This window comes from Aptenodytes patagonicus, unplaced genomic scaffold, assembly GCF_965638725.1.
Source record: "Aptenodytes patagonicus unplaced genomic scaffold, bAptPat1.pri.cur scaffold_74, whole genome shotgun sequence".
Taxonomy (NCBI): domain Eukaryota; kingdom Metazoa; phylum Chordata; class Aves; order Sphenisciformes; family Spheniscidae; genus Aptenodytes; species Aptenodytes patagonicus.
Genome location: NW_027472023.1, coordinates 169,056 through 181,839, shown reverse-complemented (window position 1 = coordinate 181,839; position 12,784 = coordinate 169,056). Strand labels below are relative to the sequence as shown.

The window sequence follows — 12,784 nt, the reverse complement described above, 5'->3', positions numbered from 1 at the left end:
GGGGGGGGAGCGGGTACGTGGTTGCCCCTTGTCCTGGCACTACAAGCCTTGGTAAAAGGTCTCCCTCCATCTTTCTTCTAAGCCCCCTTTATATACTGAAAGGCCGCAGGAAGGTCTGCCCAGACCGTGCATTGGGCACGGATGCGCTGGAGGGGTCTGCAGCCCTCCTTGGGGGCGAGCCTCTGCAGGAGCATGGCAGATGTCTGCTGCCTTCCATCTGGCCCAGCACAGGAGCAGCCCAGGACGAAAGGGCCCGACCTGAGCTGGTCCTTCTCCAGGCTGTCGAGCTGCCACACATCTTCTTTGTTTTACTATTCTTCCTAAAGGAGCTCTTGGGCCTGCAGGTGGTCATTGTGGCTCGTCGTCTTCCCATGAACCTGTACTCGGTCCATAGAGGTGTACAGGCAGAGTCATCGTGGGGAGCGCACAGGCAGAAGGGAAAGCAGCAGCCACCTCCCTCGAACCCGTCAGCTGACATTCATTGACAAGGTGACGCACTTGTCCTACAATCACAGATTTCTTTATTCTCTTTCTCGTTTTATTTCAAAAGAACCGGGACCTCGCTGGGCGGCTCCCAAAGGCGGCCGCCAGCTTTGGTGGCAGGACCCAGTTAAGGATGTCCCTCTTCAGCAGCACCAGGATGAGGACAGCAAACTGCAGCAAGGCGAGGAACAGAAGAAGTCTCCTGGGGGACAGGAGAGGGGTCAGGCAGAGCAGGGGGCAAATTTGTCTCAGCTCTTTCCAGCCACCCTCTTTCGAACACCACCATGGGATCTTGCACCATGCTGGGCACAGCACTCCCTGCTCAGGACTGGAGTGAGGGGCACGGGCATCTCTCTCAGCCCTACTGTACGTCTCCCCAGTGGGCCCCAAAATCCCCCGCTATGCGCCCCCCAAGCTGGGAAGAAAAGAAATACCGAAACTTTTCATCCCAGAGAAGTCCAAAGCTGCCTAATGCCCTCGGACCACTGGCACGGGCATCCCACTGCCTACGGAAGAGCCCCAGCACCCCAAGCCCCCCGGGAAACTCACCTCAGCCAAGAAGTGACCTTATGCCTCCTTGAAGCCCGCTGCTCCTCCTACAGGCCAAGGCACAGCAGGGATATGTGTTAGGGTGCGCGAGCTGGCCGAGGTTTGAGGGCTCAGACCCCGTCCCTCGTCCTCGCTGAGATTGGTGCCCTCATGTCCCCCAGGCACAGTGCAGACCCATCCCTCCCCAAGGCCCACAGCGGGGTTGTCTGTCCTACCAGCCGCACAGCCACCATCTCCTGCAGCAGCGACGGATTGGTCTCGTCTGCCTGCACCGTCTTCCTCCTGCTGTGGACACCGTGGAGTTCTAGGCTGTGAGAAGAGACCTCGGCCGGCATGGCGGTCTCCCAGGAGGCCAACAGGGAGCCAGGGTGCTGCCCAGCCTCTGCTGGGGCTGGCACCAGGCACCCCTGGCACCCCAGCACTGCACAGACCCACCCCCTGCCCCTGTCCTGCCCCAGGCCTGGGGGGCATGGAGGAGAGCCTGGGAGCTGCTCAGAGTTGTGCAGAGCTGCTTCCAGGAGTCCCGAGTTGCTCAGAGATGTGTTGAGCCGCATAGGAGAAGACAAAGGGCTCTCCCGAGCAGGCTGGAGGAGCGGACAGGAGCCAGAAAGATGTCTGCAAGTGGCAGAGGTCTGCCTGGAGCAGCTCAGCACCCCCCACCCCCCTGTCCCAGGTTTCAGTCAGGGCCCCATCGCCACTCACAATGCTGTTGGCTCTTGGAGGCCTTTCTGTCTCTCCTGGAGGCGCTGGAGCTTGTTCCTGAGCAGCTGGACAAGCAAAGGGCCCAGTCAAGAGTCCATGCCATGCCCGCTCTGAGGGGGCTTCCCCCCACAAACATGTTGAGCCCCCGTCCCTCCTGTCCCCAGTACCTTCTTGACCTCAACCTGCTCCTGAACAGCTTCTGCCAGATCTGACCACTGCTCCCACTGCAAAGCAAGTGGGACACATTGCAGGGAGCCATGGTGGGAAAGGGCATCCCCAGTCAGTCCCCAGGGCACTGGGAGGTCAGGCCAAGGCCAGGGCGGCAGGCACCCAGGTGTCCTGGGGCTAGCACCATTGCCCAGCAGCTCTGGCCGCTCCCTGAGGGATTTCTGGATCTGGGTCACACACCTTGATCAGCTCCTGCACTGCTGTGCCTCCCTCTGCCTTTCCCTGAAAGAGGTCTGCCTGGGAGGGAAAAGAGAACAGGAGCGTCTCCAGGAGGGGCAGGGGGGTGGAGGAGGACCCCCATGACAGCGGCCAGGGTGCAACACCAGACTACCCACTGCCCCCCGTGCCTGAGTTCCTGTTACACACGGCGTCCCCAGACACACGAGTGGGGGTCACTCATCCCACCCCCTTCCCCAAAGCCATGTTGCTGTGCCTACAGACCCACAGCAGGCTCCCTTGAGCAGCACAGCCACAGCCAAGAGCCTGGGAGATCCCTCCATCATGGACGCCATATCCCAGGGTAAATGTCCTCCCCAGCCACACCACTGCCCATGGCTGCTGGGGTGCGCGGACCCAGCACTGGCACCCCCGTCCCTGACCCTGTCAGGACGGGCCTCCTTCTCCCCTGTACCTTCTGTGCCTCTCCCAGGCTGGCGGCTGCCTCCCTGTTTGCCACCTGAACGTGCTCCTGCGGGAGAGGTGGGCAAGAGGAGCAGCCATCAGGGCGCTGGGACAGTCCCGTGAGTGCAGTCCCCTCCGCATTATCCCCTCCCGGCTCCCTTCAGGCACTGCCTTTGCCCTCGCCTCCCCTCTCCTTCCCAGCCCTGCAGGCACTGCAGGCAGGCAGAGAGACCCCCAGGCCAAAGTATCGACACAGTCCACATCTGGACATGGTCCTGAGCAACTGGCTCTAGGTGACCCTGCCTGAGCAGGGCCATTGCACAAGGCAAGATGATCTCCAGAGGTCCCTTCCAACCTCAGCCAGTGTGTGGTTCTGTGAACTCACCTTTGTCTGGGCCACCAGCCCCTCCAGCTGCTGGAGCTCCTGGCGGTTGTTTTTGAAATGCCGCGCCACGACACAGTTCTGGGAAGAGGAGCCGGACAGAGGCACTGAGCCCCTGACACAGCCCCAACCACCGCAGCTGGGGGACATGGGCAGAGGAGGGGACACTGACCTTCATGCTGAGCTGCTCCATGGTTTCCTGCAGCTCCTGCCGCTTCTTCCCCTGCGTGGGGAAAGGTGGGGTCAGGGTCTCGGGTCTCGCAGCCCCCAGCCCCCAGGGACAAGGGGAACACTCCACACCTACCAGACGCCACAGCAGCTCCTTGTGCCTCTGTGACTCAGCAGAACACTGAGCCAGGCACTCCCGGATCATGCGGAGGTCTTGCTTTACTGCTTCTGCCTGCATGGCTGCACCTGCGCATCGAGAGCCAGCAGGGTGTGAAGGGCACGGCCACGGGCACTATCAGGCATGGACACTCGCGGGAACGCTGCCCTACCCTGGCACACAATTGCACATGGACACGTGGGTGGGCTCAGGGGAATGCACCACCGCACGGCTGTGAACCGGCATGCCACCCTGCTCACCTCCAGCTGTGCCCAGCACCGCAGGTGCTGGCACAGGTACAGCCGTATGCCCGCGGGCACAGCCATGCAGCGCCTTGTGCTCCCCAAGCACAGGTGCACGCACGCGCTCTCATGCACAGGACACGACCATGCACATGGACAGTCAAGAAAGCCCAGGGCTGGCACGGGAGCCTCCCTGCAGAGAGGAGCACTACTTCCGTGCCCAGCTTGGCCTGCGACAGCTGGGTGCTGAGCACGTGGCAGGAGGTGGGGGGGGCCACCAGGGACCGCTGAGAAGAGAAGGAGCTTCCCCTGCCCTGCTGTGCCAGGCGCTCATGGGGCCCCTCCTGCCTGTGGGGCTGCCCTGCCCTGGGGCCTCTGTGACGCCACCTCCAGCATCAACACCCCACCCTGTGAGGTCAACACACTTCCACCTCCGGGATCCCCTTCCTTTTGTTCCCCCACCAGCCCCAGCAGCAAGTGCAGCCTCCCTGCCTGGCCCTGCCTCGGCCCACGCTACTGCCTTCCTCCCACTGCTCGCAGCAACACACAGACCCCTGGCCACCCTCCTCGCCCGGCCGTGGGCCGTGGGGACCGTGGGGATACTGTGCCCTCACCGTTCTCTCCCCCGTCAGGGACCTTCCACTGCACCGCGGACACAGGACAGGTCGCTGGCGAGTACTCTCCAAACTCCTGCCCGGCAGCACCGAGGTTCTCCTCCAGATGCTCCCCCACCTCCAGGAGCAGCCCCCTTTATACCTGCCAGGGTGCCCATGTCACAAGCCCACAGTGACATCACGGTGACACGGCCACCGCTGCCCACTGTGACATGGCAATCACCTCCCCGGGGCTGGTGGCAAGAGCTGAAGTGGGGCCCAGTCGTGGCCACCGGGGAAACAGGGCGTCACTCTCAGCACCCACCCTTAGAGCATGGGTGGGAGCAACCACGGGCACCGCATGTTGGCATCTTCCTGTGGTGTATGCCTGTCCCATGGCAGTCCAGCTGTGGCAGCTCTCCACCCCAAGTCCAAGCAGGACCCAGGCTGCGCATGTACTCCCAGCAGGAACATGCAGACACTCACAGACACGTACGTGCACCACGGGTGTGCACATGTGCACGGACAGACACACTACGTGGGCTCCAGCACAAGGCTCAACCATCCATCCTCCACCAGGATCCAGCATTCAGTCCCAGGTGGGAACTTCAGCCGGGAAAGGGGAAAAATAAAGGCGAGCCCTCTGCTCTAGCCTGGGCAGACACCCTGCTTGCAGACTCCCAAGAGGAATGGGGTGTCTCTCTTGCTCAGAGAGCCGTGGCTGCTGGCACATGGGGGGACACCAGGAGGAAGGGGTTGGGGGCACGCAGCAGGCAGGCAGTGACCCACGTGCTTCAGCTCTGGCCCTTCGAGCGGCTGCGTGCAGCGGCACCGCATTCAGGAGTTGGCAGACCGGGTCACTCTGGCCTCCATCCAACAGGGCCTTTCCCCTTGGCAGCAAAACCTGTGAGTGGCTGGAGAAGCTGTCAGGGAGCAGCCGGGGCTGTGCCAGCCAGTGGCTGTGGGGTCAGCAGGGACAGGGCCTTGGGGACAGGGCCACCGGCTACGAGATTGCTCAAGTGGGCCCCATGGGATGGAGTGCAAGCGGCAACGGGGCCATGGGGACAGCACCGCTGGGGATGGGGCCAGGGGGCCAGTGGGCTGTGGGGCCAGCAGGGACAGGAGCCTAGGGAGGGAGGCAGACCAGGGTCATGGGGACTGTGGGGAGGGAGAAGGGCACAGGCTGGTGGGCTGTGGCGTGGAAGGGCAGCATGGGGGCCATACGGGCCGTGGAGTGAGAGGGCAGGCGGGTGGCTGTGGGGCCATGGGGAGCTGTGGGGAGAAAGGGAGGGGGCTTGGGGGAGGTCTAGGGGGCTGTGGATGATAACGTTTGCCGGCCTCCGTGTAAATGCATCCCCGGCTGCTGGAGCCTGAGTTAATGTCGGACATGATTACGGGGGTTGGCCTGCACAGTGCTAAATGGTTGCCAAAAAGGTGGAGTAAAAAATACTACCGTGGCCTGAGAAGATGGTGGTTCCACCTGATTATATAGTGTCATAAAAACTCCAGGGATGCAGGGAGGGAGGGCAGGTGAAGCTGGCACGCAGGGACCTGGCTTGCGGCAGGCAGCGTGGCGGCGCCCAGTGCCTAGCAGATGAGACTGGGCCTGGGCTCGAGGGGCTACAGGGACTGACACGCGATGCAAGACCCTCTCCCTGCGCCCCAACAAACACGCCCGAGCACGTGGAGGTGGAGATAGAAAAGGCTTTATTGGGGGGGCGTCTGTCAAAAGAGCAGCGGCCCCTCACTGACCACGGGGAGGATTTTTCCCAGTGCATATGCCAGGTGGGTGTAGGTCTCCTCACACAGCACACACAACAGCAGTCCGTAGAAGAGCTGGGGGTCCTATGAGGAGGTGCAGAACTGGCCCTGGACAGTTCTCGTAGCAAGCCGACAGTCTGGAGAAGGATCGGCTCAGGTTGGGCCCTTTTGTCCTGGGCTGCTCCTGTGCTGGGCCAGCCTAAAGGCAAGCAGACATCTGCCATGCTCCTGCAGAGGCTCACCCCTGCGGAGGGCTGCAGACCGCCCCAGCGCACCCGTGCCCAATAAGATCATGGAGCACATCCTCCCGGAAGGCATGTCAGAACATATTGAAGACAGGCAGGTGATTACAGACAGCCAACATGGCTTCACCAAGGGCAAACTGCGCATGAGCCAAAATGGATTGAGCGCAGTCCTGTGGAGAAGGACATGGGGATCCTGGTGGATGAGAAATTGGACATGAGGCAGCCATGTGCGCTTGCAATCCCAGAAAGTCAATCGTATCCTGGGCTGCATCCAAAGAAGCGTGGCCAGCAGGTGGAGGGAGGGGATTCTCCCCCTCTACGCCGCTCTGGTGAGACCCCACCTGGAGCATCCAGCTCTGGGGTCCCCAGTCCAAGAAAGACATGGTCCTCTTAGAGTGGGTCCAGAGGATTGCCACAAAAGTGATCCAAGGTCTGGAACACCTCTGCTATGAAGAAAGGCTGAGAGAGTTGGGGTTGTTCAGCCTGGAGTAGAGAAGGCTCTGGGCAGACCTTCCTGCGGCCTTTCCGTATATAAAGGGGGCTTAGAAGAAAGATGGAGGGAGACTTTTTACCAAGGCTTGTAGTGCCGGGACAAGGGGCAACGGTTTTAAACTGAAAGCGGGTAGGTTTAGCCTGGACATAAGGAAGAAATGTTTTACGATAAGGGTGGTGAGACAGTGGAACAGGTTGCCCAGAGAAGTTGTGGATGCCCCATCGCTGGAAAAGGGTTCAGGGTCAGGCTGGATGGGGCTCTGAGCAACCTGATCTAATGAGAGATGTCCCTGTCCATGGCAGGGGGGTTGGACTAGATGATCTTTAAAGGTCCCCTTCCGACCCAAACCATTCTATGATTCTATGAGCTGGAGTAGCCCCCACCCAGCTGCTCGCCAGGCGCAGCACATTGCCTCGGTGCCCAGACGGCCGTGGGCTAAGGAACATCCCTGGGCAGCCAGGGAGGCAGAGGAGGCGGTACAGGCCTTGCCAGGAAGCGCTCTGGGTGCCTGCAGCAGCTCTTCCTGGCCTGGGGACAGCGGCTGGCCCCAGCACTGGGAAGAGGGAGGCAGGGAGGCAGGGAGGCAGGGAGGGAGGCCAGGACAGCAGCACGACTCGAGAGAGCGAGCCAGCCTCCAGGTCGGCTGGCACATCCTCTAGCATTAACTAGCCAAGTGGCTTCTGCTACATGTCTATCCCAATGCTTGAATGTCCCAGCACCCACTGCTCTCAGTGTAGTTTTTAACAGTCCATTATATCGTTCAATTCTCCCAGAAGCTGGTGCATAATAGGCTGGTGCATGATGGGGGATGTGATACACCCAGTCAGTGCCATGCTCCTTGGCCCAGGTGTTTATGAGGCTGTTTCGGTAATGAGTCCCGTTGTCTGATTCAATTCTTTCAGGGGTGCTGTGCTGCCATAAAACTTTGCAACCAGGTTTCCAAAGAGTCTGGATTATTCTTTTCCCCTTTTCAAACACTTCCTCCGCTGTGTTGCCCCACACAATGATGTCATCAACATACTGCAGGTGTTTGGGAGCTTCACCTTGTTCCAGTGCAGTCTGGATCAATCCATGGCAAATGGTAGGACTGTGTTTCCACCCCTGGGGCAGTCGATTCCAGGTGTACTGGATACCCCCCCACACGTGAAAGCAAACTGTGGCCTGCACTCTGCCGCCAAAGGGATTGAGAAAAACACATTAGCGGTATCAATTGTTGCATACCATTTGGCGGCCTTTGACTCCAGTTCGTATTGAAGTTCCAGCATGTCTGGCACGGCAGCACTCAGCGGCGGTGTGACTTCGTTCAGGCCTCGATAGTCCACTGTTAGCCTCCACTCTCTGTTAGATTTTTGCACTGGCCGTATGGCACTGTTGAAGGGTGAATGAGTCTTGCTGATCACTCCTTGACTCTCCGGTTGCCGGATCAGCTTATGGATGGGAATCAGGGAGTCTCGACTGGTGTGATACTGTTGCCAGTGCACTGGCATGGTAGCAATTGGCACCTGCTGTTCTTTAACCCACAGCAACCCCGCCACAGACGAGAGACCGGCCAAGCTAGACAGCTGTTTAGTCTTCTCCACATTCAAGGCAGCTGTTCCAAAAGCCCACCGGTATCCTTCTGGGTCCTTGCAATACCCTCTCCTGAGGTAGTCTATGCCAAGGATACATGAAGCCTCCGGACCAGCCACAATAGGATGCTTTTGCCACTCATTCCCAGTTAGGCTTACCTCAGCCTCCCAACACAGACAGTCCTTGGTACCTTCCCATCACTCCAGAAATACGGATGGATTCTGCCCCTTTGTAATCTGATGGTATTAGAGTACGCTGTGCACCGGTGCCCACTAGAGCTTTATACTCCCGTGGGGCTGATGTGCCAGGCCATCGAATCCACACAGTCCAGTAAACTCGGTTGTCCCTTTCCTCCGCCTGGCCAAAGGCAGGGCCCCTCTATTTGCCGTCGGAGTCTTCATTACTTGATTGTTGTGACTGCAAAACAGAAGTCCCTTCATCAGGGTCAAAAGTATGATCAGCCCTTCTACCCTGCCCAACAGACACTGGAGCAGTAGTTTTCCTGGATGGATGCTTTCTGGCTGTTGTTTTTCCTTGCAGGTCTTGTACCCGAGCTTCTAGTCCCCAGGTAGGTTCACCATCCCACTTCCTCATGTCCTCCCCCTGGTCACGCAGGAAGAACCACAGGGTTGCACGTGGTGTGTGCCACCGGTACCCTTTCCCTTGAACAGAAAAAGGCTGCTGAGACCTTGGTTGGAGTGCGTGAGGAAGACCTATCCTTCTCGGCTTGCTCGGACAGTTTTGGGGTCAGTTCCTTCGCAGCCGAGACGCAGGCCCGCATGGAGGAAGCGAGATTATCTTTGTATTCTCGGAGTTGTCTGGCCAGTCCATCTATAGTTGGTACCTCCGTGACTGTCCAGCTCATTATCGACAGGGTGTGGGCATATGACGTCGGTGCATTTCGTACAACCTTTCGCCACATGGACCACGTGCACCGGATTTCATCCGGGTCTTTGGACACCTGGCCGTCATCCAGGTTGTTACAGATCACCTCCACCACGGCTAATTCCCTCAGATACGGGATACCTCCCTCAAAGGTGGTGCATTTGCTTTGGGAATTTGCAAGTTCTTCCTTGAAGGGATACCTGTCCTTCACACTTGACAGGAGTCGCTGCCAAAGACTGAGGACTCCTGCCTTTTTTCCAATCCCTTTGCCAATGGCCTTATCCTTAGCCAAGGATCCCAGCTGCCGGGCTTCTTTACCTTCTAATTCCTGACTACTGGCCCCAATATCTCAGCATCGGAGTAACCAGCTGAGAATTAGCTCACCCGGTTGACGGCTAAAATCTTTTCGCATACCTCGCAGCTCACTTAGGCATAGGGATGGGGTGGTTTCGGTCTCATTTATGCTTTCAGTCTCTTCCTCCTCCTGCTCTTGTGACTGCGCTGCTGCAGAACAGGCTGCCTCTTCTGATTCTTTCTCCTGCTCCCTCTTAGGAGAAGCTTCTTCATCCCTTACTAAACGAGTTGACTTCCGCTTCCGTTGGTTCTTTTTAGTTCTAGGGGCGACTGATACAGTGTCTGCTTTAGCCATAGCGTCTGTTGGTATGTTTTCCCTCTCTTCTCCCTGAGGGTGCTGCATAACATCGAGCAGTGTTTGGCAGAAGCTGGCCAGGGCCCAGCACGGGGTGGGAAGTTGTGCCTCTTTGGAATAGCCACGGCATTTTTCTTTTTTTCCCCCAAATGTTCTATCACTGCATCAAGACCCTGCAGTTGTTTGGGAGTCAAGCTCCACACCATTGGAGGTGAGAAGTTCTCTAGATACCTGCCCATATTCTCCCACATGCCTTGCCACCCATGACCATCCTGTTGCGGAGCCTGGGTCATATTCCTAAATTGCTTGTTAACCTTAGACAAAACCAAAGCAATATTCCTAAGAAATACCAATAGAAGTATTTTAACTACCCAAGGATGTTCAAGATACTGAAAAGTTATTGTAACGAGGGAGAAAACGTCACAGAAGAAGGTAGTGAAGGTGCCATTCTGTATCTCCTCCACCAAAAAACCTCTCAGAGGAAGAAGTATAACTGTTAATTGTCTCCATGAGAGATACTAGATTAAGCTCAAGGTCATTGTTTTAATAACAAATCTCCCAGGCAAAACATCACTAATCGCTACAGAGCACAGCAAACTGCAAAAGCCAACACCAGTCTTCAACATGTACAGCAAAAAACCCAGCATGGCGCAGATCAGATAAACTAGTATTGAGAACAGATGAACCAGACAAAAACAGTTTAATAATTGAAATATAGCAGTAGTAATAATACTAATACTACTATAGTAATGGAAAAGAAGATAACAAAGAGCGAGAAATAAAACCCAAGAAAGACAAGTGATGCAAGTGAAAACAATTGCTCACCACCAACCGACTGATGCCCAGCCAGTCCCCGAGCAGCGGCCTCCCGCTGCGCCAACCTCCCCCCCCCTAGGTTTATGGCTGAGCATGACGTCATATGGTAGGGGATAGCCCTTTGGTCAGTTGGGGTCAGCTGTCCCGGCTGTGCCCCCTCCCATCTTCTTGTGCACCCCCAGCCTGTTCGCTGGTGGGCTGGTGTGAGAAGCCCTGGCCAGTTCTTGTAGCAAGCCGACAGTGTGGAGAAGTATCAGCTCAGGTCGGGCCCTTTCGTCCTGGGCTGCTCCTGTGCTGGGCCAGACTGAGGGCAAGCAGACATCTGCCATGCTCCTGCAGAGGCTCACCCCTGCGGAGGGCTGCAGACCCATCCACACATCTGTGCCCGATAAGATCGTGGAGCACATCCTCCCGGAAGGCATGTCAAAAACATATTGACGACAGGGAGGTGATTACAGACAGCCAACATGGCTTCACCAAGGGCAAACTGCGCATGAGCCAAAATGGATTGAGCGCAGTCCTGTGGAGAAGGACATGGGGATCCTGGTGGATGAGAAATTGGACATGAGTTGGTCATGTGTGTTTGCAGCCTAGAAAGGCAACCGTATCCTGGGCTGCATCCAAAGAAGCGTGGCCAGCAGGTGGAGGGAGGGGATTCTCCCCCTCTACGCCGCTCTGGTGAGACCCCACCTGGAGTACTGCATCCAGCTCTGGGGTCCCCAATCCAAGAAGGACATGGTCCTCTTAGAGTGGGTCCAGAGGAGGGCCGCAAAAGTGATCCAAGGTCTGGAACACCTCTGCTATGAAGAAAGGCTGAGAGAGTTGGGGTTGTTCAGCCTGGAGTAGAGAAGGCTCTGGGCAGACCTTCCTGCGGCCTTTCCGTATATAAAGGGGGCTTAGAAGAAAGATGGAGGGAGACTTTTTACCAAGGCCTGTAGTGCCAGGACAAGGGGCAACAGTTTTAAACTGAAAGAGGGTAGGTTTAGCTTGGACATAAGGAAGAAATGTTTTACGATAAGGGTGGTGAGACAGTGGAACAGGTTGCCCAGAGAAGTTGTGGGCATCACTGGAAGTGTTCAGGGTCAGGCTGGATGGGGCTCTGAGCAACCTGATCTAATGAAAGCTGTCCCTGTCTATGGCGGGGGGGGGGGGGGTTGGACTAGATGATCTTTAATAAAGCCCCCACCCAGCTGCTCGCCAGGCGCAGCACATTGCCTCGGTGCCCAGACGGCCGTGGGCTAAGGAACATCCCTGGGCAGCCAGGGAGGCAGAGGAGGCGGTACAGGCCTTGCCGGGAAGCGCTCTGGGTGCCTGCAGCAGCTCTTCCTGGCCTGGGGACAGCGGCTGGCCCCAGCATTGGGAAGAGGGAGGCAGGGAGGCAGGGAGGCAGGGAGGGAGGCCAGGACAGCAGCACGACTCGAGAGAGAGAGCCAGCCTGGCTGCTGATTATTTCCACGATGCACAGAGTCACCTCCATTAGCACTGTTAGCATCTTCCGTTAGACCGAAGACATATCTACAGACATGTAGACTGTATGTATGCATGCTCCTTGGCCAGTCCCGCAGGGGTCTGTGCGGTACCCACATGCCCAGCTCCCCGATAGTCACCCTGGGGGGCTGCGCACAGCGCTCTCACAGCTCAATCCTTGCAGGCTGCCGCACCACCGGGAGGTGGCTGAGGAGCCTGGCGTGGGGCCGAGGGACAAGCCCGAGTCTTTGGGCTTGTCTGCAGCACCTGCACACGGGGTTTTGAGGGGGGGGCGCTTAAACCAGCACTGCCTCTGGACTAAGCCACGTGGAACTACAGCCTCTTCTGAAGCACCGCAGTTCACCGCAGTTCACTGCCATCAGCAGCTGGCAATGCCTGAGTGCAAAAAAGGCAATTCCCTGATCTACTTCAGTGTGAAAACTCTCCAGCTTCTCACAAAACTACCTTCCTGCCCGGAGCACAGGGCATGCCACCGCCTGGCACAGGAGGAGGTGTGTAACGGCACAGTAGCTTGCCAGGGTAGGCAAAGGAGGTGCTGCTCTCTGTGCTCCCAGGTGCTTCTGGGCCCCTTGTCTCTGGGAGCTGCAGGTGTGGGCAGGGGCTAACCCACAGGGTTTCTCCCTCCCAGGTGGCACAGCAACCCCCTCCTGGGTAGCCCCTCTGAGGTCATCATGGCCACCACCAGTTGGCTCTTGTGAGGTCATAACCTGCTGCCCTCCATAAAACCCCACGCCGCAGAGCTGGGCAGCAGCG

General features: G+C 57.9%; 1 protein-coding gene and 1 long non-coding RNA gene across 2 annotated transcripts; both read right to left on the bottom strand.

Moving 5' to 3' along the window:
- Positions 1-504: 504 nt before the first annotated feature.
- On the bottom strand, positions 505-2,474 carry LOC143173411 (uncharacterized). The gene is made up of 7 exons (XM_076363628.1): positions 2,400-2,474; positions 2,143-2,289; positions 1,902-1,958; positions 1,735-1,799; positions 1,248-1,317; positions 1,033-1,079; positions 505-685 (listed from the first exon to the last, which is right to left on the bottom strand). Exons 1-7 carry the CDS (start codon positions 2,472-2,474, stop codon positions 544-546), a joined length of 603 nt encoding a protein of 200 aa, XP_076219743.1. The 3' UTR covers positions 505-543.
- A 122-nt stretch (positions 2,475-2,596) lies between these two features.
- On the bottom strand, positions 2,597-3,316 carry LOC143173420 (uncharacterized). Its single transcript, XR_012997552.1, has 4 exons — positions 3,270-3,316; positions 3,138-3,188; positions 2,969-3,046; positions 2,597-2,650 (listed from the first exon to the last, which is right to left on the bottom strand). It is a non-coding gene; the product is annotated as an uncharacterized LOC143173420 (long non-coding RNA).
- Between the last annotated feature and the right edge of the window lie 9,468 nt (positions 3,317-12,784).

What these genes read in the sequence shown, in the direction of transcription:
- LOC143173411 (XM_076363628.1), bottom strand. Translation starts at nt 2,474, where the DNA reads ATGGCGTCCATGATGGAGGGATCTCCCAGGCTCTTGGCTGTGGCTGTG. An exon ending in CAGTGCAGGAGCTGATCAAG is followed by an intron (nt 1,959 to 2,142) that starts GTGTGTGACCCA and finishes CTTGCTTTGCAG; the next exon opens with TGGGAGCAGTGGTCAGATCT. An exon ending in AAGGTCACTTCTTGGCTGAG is followed by an intron (nt 686 to 1,032) that starts GTGAGTTTCCCG and finishes CCTGTCCCCCAG; the next exon opens with GAGACTTCTTCTGTTCCTCG.